This window comes from Neophocaena asiaeorientalis, unplaced genomic scaffold (assembly GCF_003031525.2).
Source record: "Neophocaena asiaeorientalis asiaeorientalis breed wild unplaced genomic scaffold, Neophocaena_asiaeorientalis_V1.1 scaffold275, whole genome shotgun sequence".
Lineage (NCBI taxonomy): Eukaryota > Metazoa > Chordata > Mammalia > Artiodactyla > Phocoenidae > Neophocaena > Neophocaena asiaeorientalis.
This window is the reverse complement of record NW_020173679.1, coordinates 1,000,463-1,022,657: the sequence shown is the minus strand read 5'-3', so window position 1 is coordinate 1,022,657 and position 22,195 is coordinate 1,000,463. Positions and strand designations below refer to the sequence as shown.

The following is a 22,195-nucleotide window of genomic DNA, read 5'->3' as shown; positions in this document are numbered from 1 at the left end:
CAGCCTCTGCACCTGCAGGTCCCTCTCTCCGTCTTCCCGCCCACCCTACCTAGTCCTCCGGACCCCTTTCGGGCCTCACGTCCTCGCCCTCCGCCCTCATGGTCCCAGAGCAGGGCCCCGCCAACAACAGCACCCTGGACTGGGAGTCGGGGTCGCCATCGGAGCCGGGGGGCAGCGGCTGGGTGGCGGCCGCGCTGTGTGTGGTCATCACGCTGACGGCGGCGGCCAACTCGCTGCTCATCGCGCTTATCTGCACGCAGCCCACGCTGCGCAACACGTCCAACTTCTTCCTGGTGTCGCTCTTCACGTCGGACCTGATGGTGGGGCTGGTGGTGATGCCGCCGGCCATGCTGAATGCGTTGTACGGACGCTGGGTGCTGGCGCGGGGCCTCTGCCTGCTCTGGGCCGCCTTCGACGTGATGTGCTGCAGCGCCTCCATCCTCAACCTCTGTCTGATCAGCCTGGACCGCTACCTGCTCATCCTCTCGCCGCTGCGCTACAAGCTGCGCATGACGCCCCCGCGCGCTCTGGCGCTGGTCCTGAGCGCCTGGGGCCTGGCCGCGCTCGCCTCCTTCCTGCCCCTGCTGCTGGGATGGCACGAGTTGGGCCGCGCGCGGGCGCCCGCCCCGGGCCAGTGCCGCCTGCTGGCCAGCCTGCCCTTCGTCCTGGTGGCGTCGGGCCTCACCTTCTTCCTGCCCTCGGGCGCCATCTGCTTCACCTACTGCAGGATCCTGCTGGCCGCCCGCAAGCAGGCCGTGCAGGTGGCCTCCCTCACCACCGGCATGGCCGTCCAGGCCTTGGAGACGCTGCAGGTACCCGGGGCGCGCAGGGAGACCCGGGCTTGTGGGATGGAGAAGAATCAGCAGCCATTGGGTGCCCACTAGGCATCCGCCATGTAATATACAATTGCTGACGACCTCCGATTGGTCATTCCCAGTTCCCACCTTCCTTCTGAACTCCAGACTCAATGTCCAGCTGTCCACAGGACGCTCCAGGATGCGGGGCAGTCTTCTCGAAGGTAACATGTGCAACAGGGAATTCAGGGGGTCCCAACTCTCCCCACCTGCTCGTCCCCCCGTCGTCCCCATCGTGGCAAATGGCACCATCATGGCATCGCACGCCAGAAACTTAGGAACAATTTCTCTCCCTCATGCTCAGGGGATTCATCTGCAAGGCCTGTTGGTGCTGCCTCTAAACATGTGTCACCTCCAATGCCACCTTCCCGATCCAAGCCACCATTGCTTCTTACCTGGGAGCCTTTGATAGTCTCCTGCTGGCTCCCCCTGCCTCCACGCCAGACCCCCTCCTATCCATTTTCTGCACAAAGAAAAGCAGAAGCGTGATCACCTCACCCCCTTGCTACAAACCCTTCAGTGGCTCCCCATTGCTCTCAAGATAAAGGGGAGACCTGTGTCAGGATCTGGCCTCGGGATCCGGTCCTGACCACCTCCCCAGCTGCACCTCTTCCCCTCCCTGCCCCTTTCTCTGCAGCAGTCCTGTGGACCTACTGACACTCCTGGTAGGCACCAGACTGACTCTGTGCCCAGGTCTTTGCACTGGCTGTGCCCTCTGCCTGGAATGTTCTTCCCCTGGAGCCGCCCTTGCTTGACTGAGACTCTTCTTCAGCTCACAGGTCACCCCTTCCCAGAGGCCCTCCCTGACCACACTGTCTGCAGACCTCCCTGCCCTCCCCCACCCTTTTATTCTTGATCCCGATGCCCAGTTTATTTGTTGATCTGTTCACTGTCTCCCCCACTGGAGTGTAAGCTCCCACAAGGGCTGGGTGTATCTGAGTGAGTTTTGATCTCCTCTGTGCATAGTAGGTGCTCACTGGTTACCTGTGAATGGGGTTGGCGCTTTTTGCTCAAGATCTGCAGTGCCTAGAGTGGAGTGGGTCACGCGGTACCCGAGTCTTATTGCTCACGCCAAGGGATGGGACTTTAGACTGATCAGGCCTGAGCCCTAGAGAATTAGGTCACAGGCCCCCAAGAAGATCCCAGATGGGCTCTCCAGTGTCATCTTGGTGTAGCCTCAGGTGGAGGAGGTGCCTGCAGGATGGGAGCTACCTTGGGCGGGGGGGGTCACTGGATAGATGGGGGCTGAGAGGCCAACACCCTGGTCGGCAGCCCCCGCAGAGCGGCTTAGCCGTGTCATCCCAGCAGTGAGGCCCATCAAGTAGGAGGACAGGGTCTTGGGTGGACAGGAGGTCCTGGCTGCGGCCCTGCTCTCTCTCCCATCTGTGCTCACTGGAGAACGTTCTTGAGTCTCACCAGGTGGCTGTGACCCTGACTCGGTTCTGCAGCTGTAGGGCAGCTGCCCTGGGCCATCCATCTCTCTCCCTGGGTTCCTGTAAAGGAGCGTTTCCCAGACGTCAGGCGTTGGAGAACTGCCTTGTGGTATCTGCCTTGCTACCCCTCCACCCACCCTCACACATGCCTCAAGGCTCTGCATCCGTATGTACTTTGCATTTCCCTGGAGACATCTCATTTATCTTCTTACTTCCATGAACTTATTTAGAAAGAAAACTTCTTTTCTCTTCTGGAAACGGACAGTCAGTATCCTGGCCATTGAGGTTACTAAAGCCCAGCTTGGATGTGGCTGGAGATGCTGAGCCTGAGGCCGGCTTTCTCTTTGTTAGACGTTGGAGGGATGTTAAAGACACAGTACCATTGACACGAGACTTTCTCTTGATGTAACCGGAAGAGCTGGGAGGGAACTGTAAAGGCCTATGTTCCCACTCTGTGACTCAGTTATTTTATAGGGTGTCCATTTACCACTCAAGGGTATCTCCAATTCTCACACTCTGGGGAGCTCTGCCCCAGTGACTAAGGAGGTGAGAAGTTGGCCGGCCTCGGTCTGGATTCTCGGTTCTAGCAGTGTCTGTGATGCATAGATTTTCTTTCCATGAAGCTAACTGGCCAGGATTGCACCTGAGACTGTGGCCTCAGCACCTGGGCAGGTGTCCCCCGAATGCTAACAGCTGCAGCTCCACAGCCTTTGAGCGCTCTCTCTACCTGCCGGGCACTGAGCTAAGTGAATCCCCCGAACACCCAACGGGGCAAGTAATCATCATCCCTGTTTGACATCTGGGGAAACCGAGGACCGGTGACGCCCAGGGTTGCACAGCTGGTTAGTGAGGTTCCAGCTCAGGTCTGGCTGATGCCAACGCCTGGATCTAAGTGTCGTGCTGCCTGTGGGCAGTGACATGCTCTTAAAACATTGACCTCAGGGACGCCACCCGGTGTGAGACCCTCCACGCCACCGGCTGTGCCTTCTCAGTCCCCTCTACTGGGTCCTCCTGCTTCTCCACCATCCGAGGCATCCCCCGGCCTCAGTCCTCTGACCTCCTTGCTCTTTTCCCACATTCACTCAGTGAGCTGGTCTCGTGCCATGACCAGAAGTGCCACCTCCCCACTGATGACTTCCAGCCTGGGCCACTTACTTACCACTGCCCGCAACAGAACTCCGGATTTTCCAGGCTCCAGACATAGTCTCTCCCTTATCTTCCTCATGTCGACTAACTAATATGAGTTGCTCAGGCCAGGAACCTTGGAGGCAGCCTGGATGCCTCTCTTTTTCTCACACTGCACACCCAGCATGCTTTCTGCTTTCAAGACACTTCTCATGTCTCGGTTGCCTCCCTTGGTCCCCTGGGCTTCTGATGCCTGGGTTATTGCAGTGATCACCCACTGGCTTCCTAAGCCCATCCTTGCTCCCTTTTGATCTTACACAGCAGCCACAACGATCCCTTTAAAATGCAGGTCCTGGGAATTCCCTGGCGGTCCAGCGGTTAGGACTTGGCACTTCTACCGCAAGCTGTGAGGCATGGCCAAAAAAAAAAAATGCAGGCCCTGTTATGTCATTCCTCTGCTCCTTCTCTGGCCTCCTTTCCTTCCACCACCCTCCACACTCCTTCTGTTTCAGTTCCCCTGGCCCCCTTGTTATTCCTTGAGCAGACCAAGCACACTTCTGCCTCAGGACCTTTGCACTTGCTGCTCCCCCTGCCTGAAGTGCCGTTTCCTCACATCTCCGCATGGTTCTCCCCCTAGCTTCCATCACTTTCTTCTGTCCTCTGCTTGGCTGTCTTCCCTAATCACTTCGTCAAGAGTAGTAACGGCCATACTTGTCCAGATCCCACCCAGTCCTAATTTCCTAAGTTATTCTCAGCAACAAATACCACCGCCTGACATATTATATACTTTCCCACTTACTGTTTGACTGTTTATTTCCTCCTACTGGAATGTAAGTTCTATGAGGGTGAGGACTTGTCTCGATTGCTGTATTCCCAGAACCTAGAACAATGCCTGGCGTGTCGTGAGTGGTCAGCGCACAGTGATGAGAGAAATGAAATGCACAACAGTGCTCCACAGAGCCAGGGGTTCAATCCCAACTCACATCTCTCCCTGTTCTCCCACTGTTAGAAGCAGTTCTTGTAGCTGATGAATCCTGCACTTTTTAGTACATTGATTGATTCACTTCCTTGGTACTGTGTTGCTGTGTTGAGTACCTCCCTTGTGCTGTGGTTGCAGGGATGAGTGGGTCTGAGAAGATCCTGCCCTGTTGGAATCAACTTTCTAGCTGGAGAGAGAGACACTGATCACGAAACCCTATCATGATGAGGGTTCTGGAGCTTAGAAGAAGGGTGCCTCCGCCAGTAAACATTCAGGGTCTATTACTCCCTGTGCATACGTTTGCAAACTGAAGCAAGGAAGTCACGAAACCAAAGGTTGGGAGGAGTCTTCATGGGTCATTTAGCTGTGGCAGAATGACCCGCAGCCTCTCAAGCCAGCAACGTGTTTGTGCAAATTCTTCCTACTTTCTGGAAAGCCTTTTCTCTTTATTTGAATGAGACAGTGTCAGACTCTCCCATTGCCGTTGCTTCCAAACCCACTCAGATCCTAAGTAAGCCTTCTGCAGGGCAATTTTTCCTTGTTGCCTGGAGAATTGCCTGCATTTGGGGAATTTGCTTCTGGGATGCTGCCTCTACTCTGGCCTCCTGGATTGTGACCCACTTCCCCCTCCCAAGCTGGCCTGCCCCAGAGTCCAGCAGCATCCAGCCTGGGGACGGAGGCGTTCTCAGTGCCTGGACCTAAAGGAACTAATGAGAATGAACAGAACTTGGGGGTGTGTTAGGCCACTTTCCTCCTCTTTCCAGCCCCACTGAACCCTTAGCTCCTTCTCCGATCCAGCCTCTACCTTCCCCACAGAGGGAAGGGGGCTGGGCACCAGTCCCTGGAGTCCTGGCTCTTCAGGGGTTTCGGACAAGGGAGCTGAGCTGGCTGGAGCATCTTTCTATGCCTCTGTCCACCACATCTGCCTATTGATGTGAATGGCCTTTTAAAAAGCCACTGGTTGGCTCAGCGGTTTCAGTCAGGTCTTCCCAGCCCCAGGGGCTGTAAGAAAGAGTTCTGCTTAGAGGCCAGGCAGGGCATATGGGCTGGGGCTGGAGAGAAGGGTGTGAGAGGTGGTGGTGGTGCCAGAGTGAGATGCCTCCAGGGCAGGAGTGTGTGTGTGTGTGTGTGTGTGTGTGTGTGTGTGTGTGTGTGTGTGTGTGTGAAAGGTGGGTGCCCATGTGGGGATGGGACGCATCCTCGGGGGATTCCAGAGGGACCAGTGTGGGTGCTCAGCTTGCTGGGGAGCAGCAGTGGGAGGCTGAGCTGGGAGTTCCTACGTTCTTAGTCTCTTTCTCTCTCTGCCAGAATTCCTGTGTCTCTGTGGTCAAAACCCTTTCCCTATCCTCTTCCTCTGCACCGCATCTTTTCCCCTTCTCTATCCCCCCTCCCTCCGTTCTAGCTCACCCATCCCTTCCTTCTGCACCCCATATCTTCCTTCTCTCCCTCAATTTCTCCTCCTTTTTCTCCTCCCCCAGCTTTTTCACCCTCCATCCCCCAGCTGTGCATCATTCTGTCCTAGTGATCCATCTTCCCTTCCATCTCTGCTTCCTCCTCAGAGGAGGCTGTGATCACAGAAATATCTTGGAGGGGGAGGAGGGGGCTGAGTGGGAGGCAGAGGAGCAGAGGAGCAGAGCCGAGCATGACAGCCTTTGCTGCTGCTCAGAACGAGGTTGCCTGGTGCAGCTGGGGCAGGGCACAGGAGCTTGCGTGTCTGGCTGAGCACGGGTTCAAATCCTGCCTCTTTCCCGTCGCAGCTGGATGACTTTGGATGAGTCACTCACCTCCGTCTATCTCAGGGGTAATGCTATTTATCATTTGAGGCTGTTTGAAGAATCAATGAGATGATATATATAAACCTGGCACATAGTAGGTGCTTGACAAACGTTAATTCCTATCCTTTCCTCTTGATGGTAAAAATGCACGGTTCTGGGGGAGCTCACCCCTTTCAGATTTTCTAGGGGGAAAAATCACCCTCGCTGCCATCAGCAGCCTCATCACCATTATGAAGGAGCCGAGGTGAACACAAATAACGATAAACAACAACAAGGTAACAATCACATGGTACTTACTGTGTGCCAGGCACTGTTCGAGTAACTTGCTATTATCTTAGTTAACCCTTACTACAACCCTACGAGGTAGATGCCATTGTAATTGCCATTTTACAGATGAGAAAGCTGAGGCATAGAGAGGTAAAGTACCTTGCTTAAGTTCACTCAGCTAGTTTGTAACAGAGCCATGATTTAAACCAGGCAGTCTGGCTCCAGGGTCTATCCTATTACCCTCACACTATGATTAGTTGATCGTACACATTTGAAATTACACGAGGGAATACGTAAGTACACTTTAAAATGAAAATTCATCAATAACGATAAAATAAAAGACCTCTCTGACCTCATCCAATCACCTCCCACTCCTACGTCTCTCAATGTCTTTCCGGTTCTTTTTCCATATTTGTTTATGTACCTAAAGAAACTTAGTGCTTTGCTTTGTGTATTTTTTTAAACAAAGGGAATCATGCTGTATCTCTTGTTTGTACAACTTGCCGTTATCACTTGATAATGTGTCGTGGAGATCCTTCCATTTGATCAATTCATTCTTTCAAACATCTGTGTTGCATTCTATAGTGGTAATGTACCGGGGTTTATTTAACCACTCACCTTTTGATGGACTTTTGGGCTGTTTCCAATTTTTTTCCTATCACGAATGGTGCTGTGGTACACACTCTTGTCCAAGCCAAGTGTAGAGACACAGGTATGGGTTTTTATGGACATAAGGACCTGTAAGCGGACTTGCCTCCTGGAAGGGCACTGCCAAATTGTCCTCCAGTAGCTGCCCTCTGACAGTGACAAATGCCACAGACATGTATAAGGGACATGCAAACAACAGAACGTGCCACGGGGCCATGAGGTGGCTACAGGGCAGAGAGAAGTGGGAAGGGTGAGGCTGGCATCAGCCAGAACCCAGAGCGTGGCCTGGCGGTTGCCATTGGCTTCTGCTCCATGAGGGACTCTCAGTGACAGTGGTGGGGTTTTACTTGGGGGTGTCATCCTCCAAAATGGAAACGGCCTGGTGAAGTGCAGTTTCTGGAGCCAGAGATGACTTTGATTCCCTAACTCAGCACTTGTCTGCTGTGTGACTCCTGGAAAGTTATTTTGCCTCTCTGAACCTCATCTGCAAGATGGAGATTATAATACCTTCCTCCCATAAAGACTCAGTGGCAGAATGAACATCAACTGCTGATGCATAGTAAGTGCTCAGTAAGTGGAGATGATCATTTGGGGTCACTGGTACTTTTGTTTGAGGCTTTGTACTGGCGTAATGTGACCTTGGGAAGGTTCCCCCACCATCTCTGAGCCTCAATTCCTTCTCTCTTCCCTCTTGCTTGTGTTCTTGGGTCAACTTTTCAGGGAGAAGAGGAGAAAGAGAAGTACAGGTTTGTTCCTAGGAAGACTAGAGAGGGACTCTCAGATCATGGTTAGTCCTTCTGGATCATCCTCCCCTGATGACTGCCCCCAAAATGTCTCCCTGAGTACCTTGGTACCCTAGTGCCCTAGAGCTCTAGCAAGATCACAGCTGTCTTTTGCCCCCTCCCCAGGTCTCCAGGGGCCAGGGGGTACCCGTGTGGCTAGGGCTTTCTGGAGACGGTGTCTCCCTCTTCCCCATATGTCTGTCCCCACTGGTGGCAGCAATTCAAAGTCACGGCAGATCCTAGGAGATTCTTTTGGGGAAGCAGGAGCCTCTCCCTCCAGGTTGAACAGGTTGGCCCACGGGAGCCATATAGAGTTCACTCTGGAGAAGAGAAAATGAGAAGGAGAGAGAAAAGCAGATCCTCTTTTTCTTCCTTGCTATAGCATAGTGGCTCAGAGCATTTGTCCTGACATCTGTGCTGCTTTGGAAAGCTCGAGCTGCTGGCAGAAAAACAGGGCTCCTGAAGGTGCTAAAAACTCCCCCAACCTCGTATACTGCTGAATCGACATCAGGGCTGCTATGTATTTACACTTACTCTGTGTCAGGCACTGTGCGTGCATGTATATCCACAGGTTCAAAGCAACTCCGTAAGGTGAGTATTTTCTCCCATTTTACACATGTGGAAGCAGAGACTGTCAAGATCACAGGGCGAGTAAGTGGTAGAGGCATGGTTTGAAGCCAGATCACTTGTCTTAAAACAAGCTCTTGCCTCTGCACAATGCTGCGCCACCAAGACAGAGGGGAGAAGTCAAGGGCCTCTTTTAGGCTGCTCTGGGTGTCTTTGATATTTGTCTAACCAGATTTCACTTGGAGAAACACATCGAAGGGTGGGAGTTGCAGTGTGCCTGTCTCCCCTCTCCTGCCACTGCCATTCCAGACCCTATAGAAAGATATCGTAGGGATGCAGCTGGGTTTTCAGCACCATGGACAGTAACCAAGCCTGGCTACCCTGAGGAGGCGGGGAGAGAAAAAGGGCTGGGAGGGGGACGGGGTAGGGGGTTCGGCTTTGGTGCTCGAAGGGCTGACACAACTTGCCTTTGCCTCCTCCACCCCATTTTCACCTGTGAAGGTTGCCTGGGAATCTGGTTCCCTTCCTGCCTCCTTCTCTTTCATCTTCCCATACCCAAACTATCTTTGGTTGCCTCAAGAGCTAAGCTGGGCTCTCATGCAGTTTAGGAAATGTTGGGGGGAAACCCCTGGCTTTCAAAGCCCAGGTATATTCCCAGGCAGCCCACATGCCCCTTCATAATTCAATAAGTTGTGCGCACCTCTGCATACCAGTATTTACTTAAAAATTGTCAATATAGGTGGCTCTTGCCTTGTGGAAAGCTGATATATGAAAATCCAAATTGATTACAATACATGGTTCAGAGGAGGGCTTCACATTCCAGCTTTCATGGACCCCTAGGGGCTTCATGGATGGACTTCACAGTGGTCTCTGAACCCTCTGGACATGGGGGAACTTTTTTCTCTGTGTGTGTGTGTGTATTTATAAAATTTTATAAGCCTTTTGTTTTCTGAGGAGTGGTTTTGTAGATTTCATTAGCGTCTCAATGGACTCACAAAGTTGAAAAAAATTAAGAGAACCTCTGGGCTAATGGGTCATCTGGGATCAGAGAGCCTTTTGAACGTTTTGGGACGCCTGCGCTCCCACTTGTAAAGTCACATTCTAACCCCTCGTGCCGTGTTCCCCATGGAGCAGCTCCTAGCTTCTTCCTCCTCCTCTCCCCTGGTTCCCGCTCACGGAGTCCACGTGTGCGAATGGAGATGTCTGTCACTCCACAGTGAAATCTGCGTGTAAAATGCCAAGGTTGCTTGCATCCCTAGTAATTTATACAGGTTTAATTGTACACGTTTGTTTTGGGCACATATTTTCAAAAATGCACTTTATTTTGTGGAGTCTGGGAGTAGTGGTGCAGACAAAACCATCACTCCAACATACGAAGAGAATCCATAGGCAAAGAGATTGCCAAGCCCTGGACAGCAACTGTCCTCTTTTGTCAAGTACTGTTCAATTGTGGCTAATTCTTGTAGTGCCAAAGTGCAGTGCAGGGCAACACTGCCCCAAACACAAATCCAGCAGTTCAGAAGACCCACACGCCTTGCAAAGGACAACACTTGACACTGGCCAACACACATGACCATGAGCCCCAGCACCTAGGAAATCTCACTGTACTTTCTAGAGCTCCTCGTGAAGCGCTGGGTCAGGGTCATAGCTCGGTGCAGGACCAGGACCAAGGCTCCGTCTATTTCTGGAATCAGGGCTCAGTCTGGTGCTGAAATTGGGCTCAGTCTGGTCCGGGGTTGAGGCTCAGTTTGAGATCTTGTTTATGTAGGGCTCAACCTACGGTAGGCATCAGGGGCTCAGGGCCATGAGTAGGGCTTAGCTTACTGCTGATGTCAGGGCTCAGTCTGAAGCCAAGATCAAGGTTCGGTCGGGAGTCAGGGTCAGGCCTCAGCTAGGACTGCAATTGGAGCTCATTCAAGGGTCAGGGCTCAGTTTAATACTGGTACTAGGGCTCAGTCTAGAATTAGGAGTAAGGCTCAGTCTGTGGCTGGGAATAGGGTCAGACTGGGGCGCATTCTTCACTAAATCACGTGGCTTTCCTTTCCTCAGGTGCCCAGGACCCCGTGCCCCGGGGTGGAGTCGGCTGACAGCAGGCGTCTAGCCACCAAGCACAGCAGGAAGGCCTTGAAGGCCAGCCTGACACTGGGCGTCCTGCTGGGCATGTTCTTTGTGACCTGGCTGCCCTTCTTTGTGGTCAACATAGCCCAGGTAATGCTACCACAAGGGGCAGGTGAGTCCACGCCTGGTTGGGGAGGCCCTGAGCCCTACCCCTGCCCAGACCCGGGGAGGGAGGAGGGCGGGCTGCCTCTCCATGTGTTTATGTGTCTGTCCCATCCGTGCTGGGCGGGGTGGCCCGCGTCCCTCCTCCAGGACCAGGCATGACGTGCCCCATCCCTCCAGGCCGTGTGCGACTGCATCTCCTCGGAGCTCTTTGATGTCCTCACGTGGCTGGGTTACTGCAACAGCACCATGAACCCCATCATCTACCCGCTCTTCATGCGGGACTTCAAGCGGGCCCTGGGCAGGTTCCTGCCGTGTCCCCACTGCCCCCGGGAGCGCCAGCCCAGTCTTGCCTCGCCCTCCGTGCGTACCTCTCACAGCGGCCCACGGCCGGGCCTGAGCCTGCAGCACGTGCTGCCACTGCCCCTGCTGCCGAACTCGGACTCGGACTCGGACCCGGGCTCGGGGGGCTCCTCGGGCCTGCAGCTCACGGCCCAGCTGCTGCTGCCTGGAGAGGCCACCCGGGACCCTCCGCCGCCTGCCGGGACCACTACCGCAGTCAGCTTCTTCAGCGTTGATCCCGCGGAGCCTGAGCTACAGCTGCATCCGCTTGGTCCCCCGAGGAACTGACGCAGGCTTGGAGAGCTGGACCGGATGGGACCAAGTCCCTGAGGCCCTGGGCCAGCTCTTGGCTAAAACCAGGATGCTCCAGGTCTCCCGGGAGCCCGCTGAGCTCCAGGGGGCTGCACGGAGCCAGCTCCCCGTGCCCACTCCAGGCCTCCTACCTGGAGGGCTAGTTGCTGGCTCGGTACAGTTTTCTCCAGGATGCCCCACTATTGAGTGTAACTTGTGGATGTGTGTAGAGCAAGGCTGGGGGACTCCAGGGAGTGGGGTAAGGACCTCTTGGCCCAGATTAGGATGAAGACAACCATCTCCTTTGCACGTGTCTGTCAGACTGCGTGGGAGGGACACCTCTGTCTGCAGAGGCAGCTTGGCGCTGGGCCAAATTCCTCGGTCCTCCAAGTGTGGTCCGTGGGCCACCGCCTCAGCTCCCGGGAGCCTGTTAGAAACGCACACCTCTGCCCCACCCCGACCTGGTGTTCAGCAGGTGGATCCTGCGCACATTATGGTTTGAGACGTGCTGGTTCAGGTGATCTTTAACCCCGAGAATGGTTTGCTAGACCGTTTTTGGACCAGTCAGGTTCTCAGGATACACCTGCCCGCACACAAAGCATCTGAGCCTGGGAGTCAGGCAGGCCTACGTGTGAACCTCTGCTTCACCACCTACCAGTCCTCGTACAAGTTACTTAACCCCTCTGAGCCCGGGAGTCAGGCAGGCCTACGTGTGAACCTCTGCTTCACCACCTACCAGTCCTCGTACAAGTTACTTAACCCCTCTGAGCCTATTACTCCACGTGCAAAATGGGAGTAACGATGCCTGCTTCATAGGGTGTCTTCAGCGTTAGAATACTGCATACAGAATGCCCGGCACTCGGCAGGTGGTCGGCTGGTGGTCCCTGCTGTTACAGCTCCTGGCCATCCAGCCCCCTGGCCTCTGGCTGAGGGCCAGGAAGGGCTCTTTGTTCCCACTGTTCTTCCACCTTCCTCCTCGTCTTCAGCCCCGGCCCAGATCTCACAGCCTGGCTCGCTCTGGAAGCTGGGTAGGGCCCCCACCCCAGCTCCCAGGCGGCTGCACTGCGTCTCCTGGAGCCGAAGGGAGAGCTGGTGGCTTCTGCTCAGCGCCAGGAATGGTGTTCCTCTAGCCTGGACTTCCTTGGGCCTAGAAGGGAACCAGCTGGTGGGAACAGAACCAGCCCTTGACCACCTCCTTCTGGCCTTCCCAGGGCTCAGTGGGAGTGGTGGCCATCGGGTCAGCAGAGTTGTAGAGCTGTCTCTGGTGTGGGCTGGTGCCCTCGGGCAGGCAGGTGGACCCTGGCACAGGGGCCTGCTTTTTTCTGACGGGGAACTCTTGGTTCCCAAAGCTTACCTACTTTAGGTTTCTTTTTAGTCAGAGGTTTTTCTTACTCTGCTTCCCACCTCCAAGTTCCATCCACCCAAACTCCCAGGAGCCTCCACTGGCGGCCTGGAGCTCTCCTTGGTGCTGAGTAGACTCAATTCTGGCCATGCCGCTGGCTGTAGAGGGGCCCTGGTGCTTACTGGGGCTCCCCCTCTACCCCCAGGCCTGCCCCAGTGGACTCTCAATAAACACTAGCTGAGGCGGTGACCGTGGTGTGAACTGAGTTCGCTTGAGGGGCCACTCAGGCTGTAGAAGCAGCTGGTGAAGTGGGAAGAGACTCTGGGTGCAGGTGTCCTGGGTTCCGGTCCAGACTCTGCCGAGTTTGCTTTGGGACCTCAGCAACGTCATGTCCTCTCTCGGGGCCTCAGTTTTCCGTGGGTGACATGAGCTGCTTGGATTAACAGCAGTAGGAGTTCTGTAAATATTTTTTGAAACAAATACACGTACCCCCGAGGACCAATTTGGCTCCAACACTCTAATTCCCCTGCCTCTCCCCACTCCTCGCTGCCTCCCCTGAGCTTGTCAATATTTTCTCTGCCGGGGCCTTGGTTTCCCCATCTGCACGATGCGGGGGGGATTATCTCTGGCCCGCTCATTCAGAGACAGTGGGAGGACCAAAGGGGATGGTTCCAGGGATGCAGATCCAGTGGCTAAGAGCTTGGGCTCTAGAGGCCGACTGACTGGAGCTTGAGACTGACCACCTGTGTGATCTTGGGTAGCTTACCTAACCTCTCTGGTCTGCAAGTGAAAATGAAGATAATAATAGAACCTACCTCATGGGGTTGTTGTGAGGGTCAACTGAGACAATCCAGGTAAGCACCCTGTACACAGTAAATACCTGATAAATGGTAGCTGTTATTATTATTTATTATTAGAATCATCACACCTCTGTCTCTGCTGTAGGGAATCCCCACCTAACTCATTCTCATCACAGGCCCAGTCCACACTGCCTGCTGATCCAGCATTCTTTCACCACGTTCTGTAACTGTTCTGTAACAGTTATATCCAGGGCCACTACGTGGCATAGGTTTGGGGGGCGCCCTTCACATCACGTCTTTATGATGCTGCCCCTGTAGCTGTGTGGTGCGCCGCCTGTACAGTTGCACGTGGCAGATCTCATCGCATCTCCCAAGAGCAGAGAGAATAAGCTGCTTGTCCCACTTGTACCTGCTCTGTAGGTGTGGCAGTGGTGCCTGTGGGCGAATGGGTCGGCAGACACCAGGCTTTTGAGGCTGGGGAGCGTGGCTGGGTGGGAGCCTCAGGCTCCACAGAGCTCCTGAGCCACCTGATGGGCAACCAGACCCTACAGCTCTGACCCGAAGCACAGGAGGCCCACGGCTGGTCTAGTCCTGGGCTCTACACTGTGCTTGGTTGACTCTGCAGAGCTCTAGCCTTGCTTCCTTGGGGAGGGGACGGTGTCTTCTTACAATCCCCCTCCTTCCAGTAGCAATGTCTTCAATTTAGGAAAGACAGTGGTGGAAATTCTGCATCTCCAGAGCTCATGTGAGGGACCCGGTGGAGTGGGGTAAGAGAGCACTGCATATAGAAATCTGGGAGAATGACTCTTCCGGGGTCAGTCCAGCCCTGGGCAGGACCCCTGTGTCTCGCTGGCACAGTCGGGGCAGCCCAGTGGGTTGGGGCCCATGCCATGGCTGCAGACAGGGGGGCTCTCAGCAGGGCTGGCAGCAGCAGGAAGAGAGGCCCCTTCAGACTGGTCCAGTCTCACTGGCACTTGGGCTTGGCTGGGGTCAAGAGATGTGGCTGCTTTGGGGGTGTCTCCCAAGGGGGATGTGGGACCTTGGGTTTGCCCATCCTGGTTGGTGGTCTTATCCGATGAGGAGGGCGCTGCTGCCTGGCGAGGCTCCTCTTGGGGCAGGCTGCCTGGGGCCAGCAAGAGCCCCTTCTCGTCCCAGCCTGGCTTGGTGTGGATGCCCACGGCCTTCAGGATGACGTCCATCTGCTTGGCGTAGTCCAAGTGGCCGCTGACCTGCAGGAGGACAGTGAGTGAGGACCACGGGTGGTGGGCAGACCCCAGTCCTCCCCAGGGCTCCTGGGCCTCTCCCTCCGCATCTTCACCAACCAGTCACCAATGCCATGACTCCAACCCTCAATGATTCTCAAGTCCAGAGTGGGTGGGAAGCCTCTGGGTTCAAAGCTGCTCTAAAATTTCTTAACTAAAGACGAAGGAAGCTTCTCTACAGAATCTGGGTCCTCTGGGGGCAGGAAAGATCCTCCTGTTACAGCTGGAGTGGAAGTTCCTGTTCTCTGCCTGCAGCTTTAGGTTACAGTGGAAGGGCTCTGTGGATCACCAGCTGTGGGACCTTGGACAAGACCCTGTATGCCTCTGACCTCCATTTGCCTCAGCTGTAAAATGGGGACAGTAAGAGTAGTTACATCAGAGCGTTCCTCCAGGACAAAGCCCCCAAATCTAAAATAGAACTATGGCTAGAAAGATTGCCAGGTACTTTCTACAATTCACTCTCCCCCTTTCCCTTGGTCATAAGAACTCCAGTTTACAGCTGGGTACATTCTCCAGCCTCCCTTGTTGCCAAGTGTACTGCGGTGATGAGTTCTGGCCAATGAGATGAAGCAGCAGTGTTATGCGGTGCTCCTTGGAATTCTCTTTAAAAGGGGGAGTGCTTCGCTTTTACCCCTATTTCCTCTTTCCTGCTGGCTGGAATTCAGACAGGATGGCCAGAGCTGTGGCAGCCACCATGAGCCATGAGTTGGCTCACTAAGGATGGCAGAATAGCAAGACAGGGAATTTTGGCCCCTGAAAGCTATAGAGCCACCAGCCCTGAACTGCCTCTTCTAGCCTTTGCCTATGGGACAGCATCACCTCTTGTGTGTTTAAGCCACTTCATCTGGGCCTTTATTATGGATGGAACCTTCACTAAGACAAGGGTCAAGAACTCAGAAGTGCCCACCCCCTTCTTGAGAGAAGAGAGACTCCCCTATTTTTGTGTTGGCACATATCAGTGACTGAAAAATAGGGGCGTGATTGGAGTGCCCGATGCCTAACTGAAAATGGACGATGGTCGACACACAGTAGGTCCTTAATACATTGTAGGAAATGAGTTTATTGAATATACTCCTTTGACAGGTACTGGCTGCTAATTGGAGGTGAAGAAATTGAGGCAGAGAGGTAAAGTGACCTGCCCAAGGTCACCCAGGTGTCAGAGCTGGGGTCTGAATCCAGCCCTGTTCACTTCATAGAAGATCAGGTGTGTGGTGGGCAAGACTTTAGAAATCATTTTCATTTTACAGATGAGAAAAGAGAAACCCAGAGAGGGGTGGTGGTTTGCTTAACGACACATAGCACGTGAAAAGCACAGCCGTGTGCTGTGCTTGAGACGCTGAGAGCAGAGGCTGCTTCGCTCAAATCTCCTCCCTGAGATGGAGCCTTGCGCTCTCCCCATCCAGCCTAGGGTGCCTGCTTTCGTGCCAAAGGCAAGCACAAGACAGAACAGTCCTTCAAGGCTGAAGGGGAAGGTTTTTGTCTAAAAAGGAGACAGGAAAGCACTGGGGAGGCTTGTGCTGGGGAGCTTAGGAAGCAACACAAAGGCTCGGGTGCTAACACCTGCATTTCCATTCGAATCACAAATCACACCGGGTTATTCCAATGACTTTGCAAGAACACAAAAGACAATTCCCTGTACAGTTTTGTTATTTTCTCATTACCTGCTTACTTCTCGTTCTTTTCTTTACAACCACTTTTAAAGAGTGTTCAGTGAAAACACACACATGCATACACACAGAAGAGGCTTTTCAGATCCCTGGGTTCAGGGTGGAGGTCAAGGTAGGGCAGCATCTTTCCATAGCGGGTGGACATTAGTGGCTGCATGGCACTAGAAAGAACCTAAGTTTGGAATCAGAGACACGGGGGTTCCAGACTTGGCTCTGTCTCTTTCTAGTAACTGGGTGAGTCTGTACAACGTCCTGAGACCCAGCTTCCCTGTCTGTAAAATGAGGATCATGACACGTCATACCTTGAATGTCTGCGATGAGAGCTCCAAGGGCCTGGGACTTTGTGGGAACTATTCTGTTCCATATATGACCCCAAACACTTTTATAGGGACATTACACAATTAGGGTGAGTGATACCCATCGCATGGGGTTGGTGGGAAGAAATAATACAAACCACAAGGCACAGCACCTGGTACACAGTAGGTGCTCCATAAATATGAGTTCCTTTTAATTTAATTTTCTTGGAAGGAGGGATAGAACGTAGGGAGTGAGCTAGGCAGATCCATTCAGGAACCCAAAACGGCTGCTGAAGCTCTAGCCATCACATCTGAATTCGGGCCAGCAGTAACCTAGACAAACAAGGATGACCTCCCTATACCCAAACCCACAGGGACAAACAAGGATGACCTCCCTATACCTTTCTAATGTTGGTGAAGGGCTGGTACTCGGGCTGGGTGGAGGCAGGCAGGACAGGAAGGGAGGGACGTGTTTACGGCTACTGGCTACAGCTGATTCCAGATGGAAGTTCCACTGTGCAGCTGCCCTCGAATGCAGAGCTCTGGACCTTCTTGGCTACAAGTTGGTCCAGGTCTCAGCCAAGCCTAGTCCCTGATCTGCCATTCTGCAAAGACCCAGAGGCAGAACTGGCTGGCAGAGTTCCAATTGTACAGGTAGCCAGAGGGATGGGAGAGCAGGAGTGAGGTGGATGGGAAAAGAATCCCTTCTGAGCAGTGGAACATTCTGGCGTGGCTGATGTTGGATAAAGATTTCAGCCCAAGACCATCTCCCTGGCTGTCTAGACGGAAATCTGCCACCTGTCCGGATGTGCTGGATGTCCCTGGTGCTGTGAAGCCTCCCTGACCTTCCCACGCTGGTTACGGACCCTTCCTGGGGCTCCCCTGCGACGGCACTCACTACACACCAGCGTCTTCATCTGCTCGCATCTGTCTGTGTCCTGACAGACCGTGTGAGCTGAGGAGGTGCACATCTCTAAGTCACCTCTACTCCCCGCACACAGCCCCGTGCGCTGTGGGTGCTCAGGGTAACCAGATCCACACAGGACGAATGGGCCTCAGCACTTCTGGTTTCCTGCTTTGCAAGACACCTTGACCTACCCAAACCAAAGCTGCTGCCACCCGTCTCTGCCTGGTCAACAATTCCCAAGCCTATCAGGCCCCCTGGGGTTCCTTTACCTCTTGGGCCTCAGTTTCCTCCTCTGTAAGATGGGGCTAATAAAGATACGTACACCATACACCGTGTGGGCTGGTTGTGAGGATTCAACGAGATAATACACGTCACAGGCTTATTGGCCTAGAGTTGGAGGTCACTGACTGGAAGCCACAGAGGTGCGTGAATGCAGACAGTGTGAAGAGCCCAGGCTCTGACGTAGGTTCCCTAGTTCATCTGGCTCTGCCACTCACATGCAGTGTCCCTTCCTGCGGCCTCAGTTTCTATACCTGTACAATGGGGTTATTATCCCTACTTCATGGCACAGCTATGGGGATCAAGTGACATAAGGTCTCTAAACCATGCAGAGCAGTGTCTGGCACACTGGCTATTGTTGTTATTATTCCTGAATGTCTACTGTGTGCCAAGCCCTGTGCTAAGCTCTAGAAGCCAGCTGGCATTCTTTTGGGACATCAAGACTCCAGAGACTCTGGGCTGGGTCTCTGCCCCCACAAGAAACCTCGTGACGTGGCCCCCGGGGTGGCAGAAACCCCCACCCGCTGCAACCCAGTCCTCACACAGGAGAGCCTGAAAGGTGGGCAGGCAGCCTGGCCTTTGTCTGCTCCGTTCACCAGAGATGCCCTCTGCCTGCGACAGGGCCTGCCCCTGGCTCACTCCTGCTCAGGCTTGTCCTGAGATCAGGAGCCACCGCAGACCACGTTTGTGTCCCGTGGCTGACGCTGGGATGACGCTCAGAGGGCTCTGCCCATGTCAGCCCAGCAGGGAGAAGGAAATTCTCCTGTAGAAGGTCCTGTAGGTTTCTGCTCCGAGCACGGGGCAGCCAGTGCTTCGCAACAGCAGTCACGAGGACTCTTTTGCCAGCAACGTCTCTTCCAGCAAGAATTTTCAAGGAAAAGAGGAGGGCAGCACAAAGGCAATGCTAATTACCTCTAATTACCCAGAAGAGGAAAGCGCTGCTTTTTGTGATGTGCTCCTAATGCGATAAAGAGCTATTGTTAGGCAGGAGCTGGGAAGCTGCCGTGACGGCAGTCTGAGTGGGGAGAGGAGTCTCTGAAGCTGTGGTCCCAGAGGCAGAACTGAAGGTGGACACAGGGGCAGGAGACGTGGGAACCAGCATTAAACGAGGGCCTACTGTGCACCAACCATCTCGCATGTGCCCTGGAAGACAGGTGATATCTCTTGTTTCTAGGATGAGGAAACCGAGGCACAGAGAGGTTCAGTCACTGGCCTAAGGTCACACAGCCAGTATACCAGTGGCAGAGCCCGGATTCTAAGCCAGGCCTCTCCGGCACCAAAGGCTGTGTTCTTCCCACTGTATCCCATTCAGGGGCTTCCCAGGGCAGAAACTATCTTTCAAGGGCTTTGAAGCATTTAAAGGAAATTTTCATTTGAAAGGAACGTTCAGCCGTTCCTTTTCACATTTGATTCTTGTGGCAGAGAAAGACCCCTGGAGTGGTGAGGTATCAAGTCGCTTCTCCCCTTCACCCCATCAGGGTATAGGGACCCTCAAACAGGACAGAGACCCCTGGACATGGGCCAGGAGGCATCACTGAGTCCTGCTGTTTCCTGGTCTTGTTACCCAGCTTTCCTCACTCCCACAGGGAGGTGTAGAGCACAGGCTCTGGACCTGGTTTCAGAGACCAGATCTATGACTCTCTGGCTACACTGAATCTATTCTCTCAAGCCTCAGTTTTCCAGTCTGTGACTTGGGGATGCCCAATACCCACTGTACGGGATTGCTGTGAGATTGACATCGCGTGAAGCAAGTCTATCAGGGATAAAGATGATCTAAGGAGATGGCTCTAGGGCTTGAAGTTCATGTCTGTCCTGGGAAGACTGCCTCTTGAATTAGGAGTGATAAGTCTCATGGGTGGTTGAGTCTAGAAACACTTCTTATTCTTGGACCAATACCAGCCCCCAAAGCTGCCGGTCAGGAAGGCCGGGACTGCTTCACTCGTGTTGTCTGGTGGGTCAGGACTTGTGAGCTAGGGCCCTGGGAGTCTGGGGGAGTGAAGATATAAGCCAGGACAAATTGGCCCCAGTGACATGGTGGCAGGCTGGGTGGGAGGCCCAGGAGACCTCGGGGCAAGGTCACGGCCCACGAGCTTCAGTGGCAGCAGTGCCTGATGACGTCTGGTTTTAAGTTTTTGCGCTAGAATCCCCCGCGCTCTCTTCAACCCTCAGTCAAGTTTCAATACGCATGCAACCCAGCATTAGCTGTGCTGGTGGGAATGGGTCAGGGTGCCCGGCTTCCCCTACCACGAGGTGCAGTGTGTGTGCGTGCGTGCGCGTGTGCATGCGTGTGTGTGCGTGCATGCGTGCGTGTGTGCGTGCGTGTGTGTGCGTGCATGCGTGCGTGCGTGTGCGTGCATGTGTGCGTGCGTGTGTGCGCGTGCATGCGTGCGTGTGTGCATGCGTGTGTGCGTGTGTGCATGCGTGTGTGTGCGTGCATGTGTGCGTGCGTGTGTGCGTGCGTGTGTGTGTGTCGTTGGGCCAGGCTGCTGTTGAAGCTGAAGGGAGAAGCCAGGGTCCTCCGGGGTGCCCCTCCCCAGGGGAGTTTTCAGATGCCCAGGGAGGGGCCTGGACTGTCTGCTCTCAGGATGGTGCGGCTGGCTCAAATTACTTATGTGGCACCTGGGGAAATTGGGTTACGCTCAGGAAATGCTTGGTACTCGATAAATGGCAGCCGGCAACGTAATAATTGGAAAACAAGGTTCCTGTTCCCGTGAACCCTGCAACCCGGGAATTTTCACTGGCTGAGTTTGCTTGGGGACATAACTGCAGCTCAGTATATCCTCATCCTCCTGGCAGCTGGCACCTCTCCCACTGGTTCTCACATCTACCCAACCTGGGGCGATGCCCACTGGCTTCAGTCCTGCTCAGCCCTGTCCCTGCTCTGTGACCCTGGGCAAGTCCCTCAGCCTCTCAAAGCCTCAGGGTCCTCATCTGTACAGTGGGGATACGGATACTGCAAAAGGTTTAGGGCAGAGCTGGGCATCAAGTGAGTGTCCACACATGAAGCTATTATTAACTCCCTATGACAGACATGTGATGGGTGGACGAGGTTCCTTCAAACCCACAAGATGGCTCTAGAAACTCAAATTAGGTTTGTGTAGCTGCTGGGGTGGGCTCCCTCGCATTGCATTCCATTCCCAGCAAGAATTCTTTTCATTGTCTGCCCTGCCTAGTCTGAGATGTGTAAGAATCCTTGCGGAGTATGTTTAAAATGCAGACTTTCAGGCTCCACCTCCTAGAGACTGATTTAGGAGGTCTGGGCAGTGGGGCTCGATCTGCATTTTAAATAAACTCTCCAGATGATTCCAAGGTGGGGGACCTGGGAACACACTTTCCCTGCTCTGTATTCCACAGTTTCACAGCCTGGAAGTTGGGTGCTTCTGCTCTGGTCCAGCCTGAATGCCTCCACTTGTGACCTCTGGTTGTTTTCGTTACTTCCAGGAGAAATAGACTGTCCTGACTAGTAATGTCGGCTGGGGGAGTGAGTGGGGGCAGTGGGAGGAGGAGTGGGGAGGCGTAGTGGGAGGGCAGTAATATAGGGGCAAGAGCATGGGCTCTGGAGGTTCAAATCCAGGCTATTAGTTGCTAGTTGTGTGATGGGAACTTTTATAAGTCTCAGTTTCCTAATCTGTGAAATGGGGATAATAGTGCCCGCCCCAGAGGCCTGGGGACAATGCCCCAGCACAAGGATGGTGCCCGTGAACAGGAGTTGCCTCTTGCCAAGTGAATTCTCATGACCTCCCTCCTCTGGGGTGGACTGAGCCCGGGCCAGTGTCCCTGGGACCTGGGTTGCTGGGCTGGAGTAACGAAGTGCCCACCCCTCCAGCCCCAGGAGAGACAGGTGATACTCACCATGGAGGACAGGTCCACGTTCTCCACCCTCTTGTCCTGCAGCAGCACGGGCTGCAGGCCGGCCACTCGGAGCTTCACGGAGGACGTGCGGTAGACAAAGCTCAAAAGCCAGTCCCCACTGTGGGCAGAGAGGACGGAGTGAGAAGGGGCGGACGTCAGCCTCAGGAGGGCCCTGCCTCGCCCCGGGGGAGCCTGGTGGGACGGGAGCTTCTGTGGGAAACCAGGGCCCCGCTGCACTGGTGTATCATGGTGGGAGCTGCAGCCACTAGCATTTCGGGAGCATTGCCCAGGGCGTGGCAGCTCCAGGGAGGCTGCTTTGTTTCCTGCTGGGCCCCCAGAGTAGAGAACAGCGCTGGCCTGGTGGGCAATAGACGAATATCTGTTGAGTGAGTGAATGAGGAAGCTGGATGAAGTTCTCCACAGTCTGCATGTGGCTGGGTGAGCTGCTCTCAGCTGGGGAGGGTTTCCAGTTCCCAGGGTGGGGGGTGGAGGCTGGTCCAGGGCTCC

At 54.2% G+C, this 22,195-nt stretch overlaps 2 protein-coding genes across 6 annotated transcripts in view; one reads left to right on the top strand and one right to left on the bottom strand.

Annotated features, from left to right (window-relative positions):
* The first annotated feature begins 98 nt into the window (after window positions 1–98).
* Window positions 99–11,280, top strand: HTR6 (5-hydroxytryptamine receptor 6). The gene is made up of 3 exons (XM_024749986.1): window positions 99–812; window positions 10,480–10,638; window positions 10,831–11,280. The coding sequence occupies exons 1-3, from the start codon at window positions 99–101 to the stop codon at window positions 11,278–11,280; spliced, it is 1,323 nt and encodes a 440-aa protein (XP_024605754.1).
* A 2,232-nt stretch (window positions 11,281–13,512) lies between these two features.
* TMCO4 (transmembrane and coiled-coil domains 4) overlaps window positions 13,513–22,195 on the bottom strand; it is a 91,975-nt gene continuing 83,292 nt past the window's right edge. For all 5 annotated transcript variants that reach the window (XM_024749873.1, XM_024749874.1, XM_024749875.1 and 2 more), the window contains 2 exons: window positions 21,689–21,806; window positions 13,513–14,654 (listed from right to left, as the gene is read on the bottom strand). In XM_024749873.1, coding sequence (XP_024605641.1) covers window positions 14,241–14,654; window positions 21,689–21,806 — 532 coding nt within the window. In that variant the 3' untranslated portion in view covers window positions 13,513–14,240. The remainder of the gene's footprint in view (window positions 14,655–21,688; window positions 21,807–22,195) is intronic.

Coding starts and splice junctions, on each gene's coding strand:
- HTR6 (XM_024749986.1), top strand. CDS start 99: ATGGTCCCAGAGCAGGGCCCCGCCAACAACAGCACCCTGGACTGGGAG. Junction 813..10,479: donor AGGCCTTGGAGACGCTGCAG/GTACCCGGGGCG, acceptor TCCTTTCCTCAG/GTGCCCAGGACCCCGTGCCC. Junction 10,639..10,830: donor TTGTGGTCAACATAGCCCAG/GTAATGCTACCA, acceptor CCATCCCTCCAG/GCCGTGTGCGACTGCATCTC.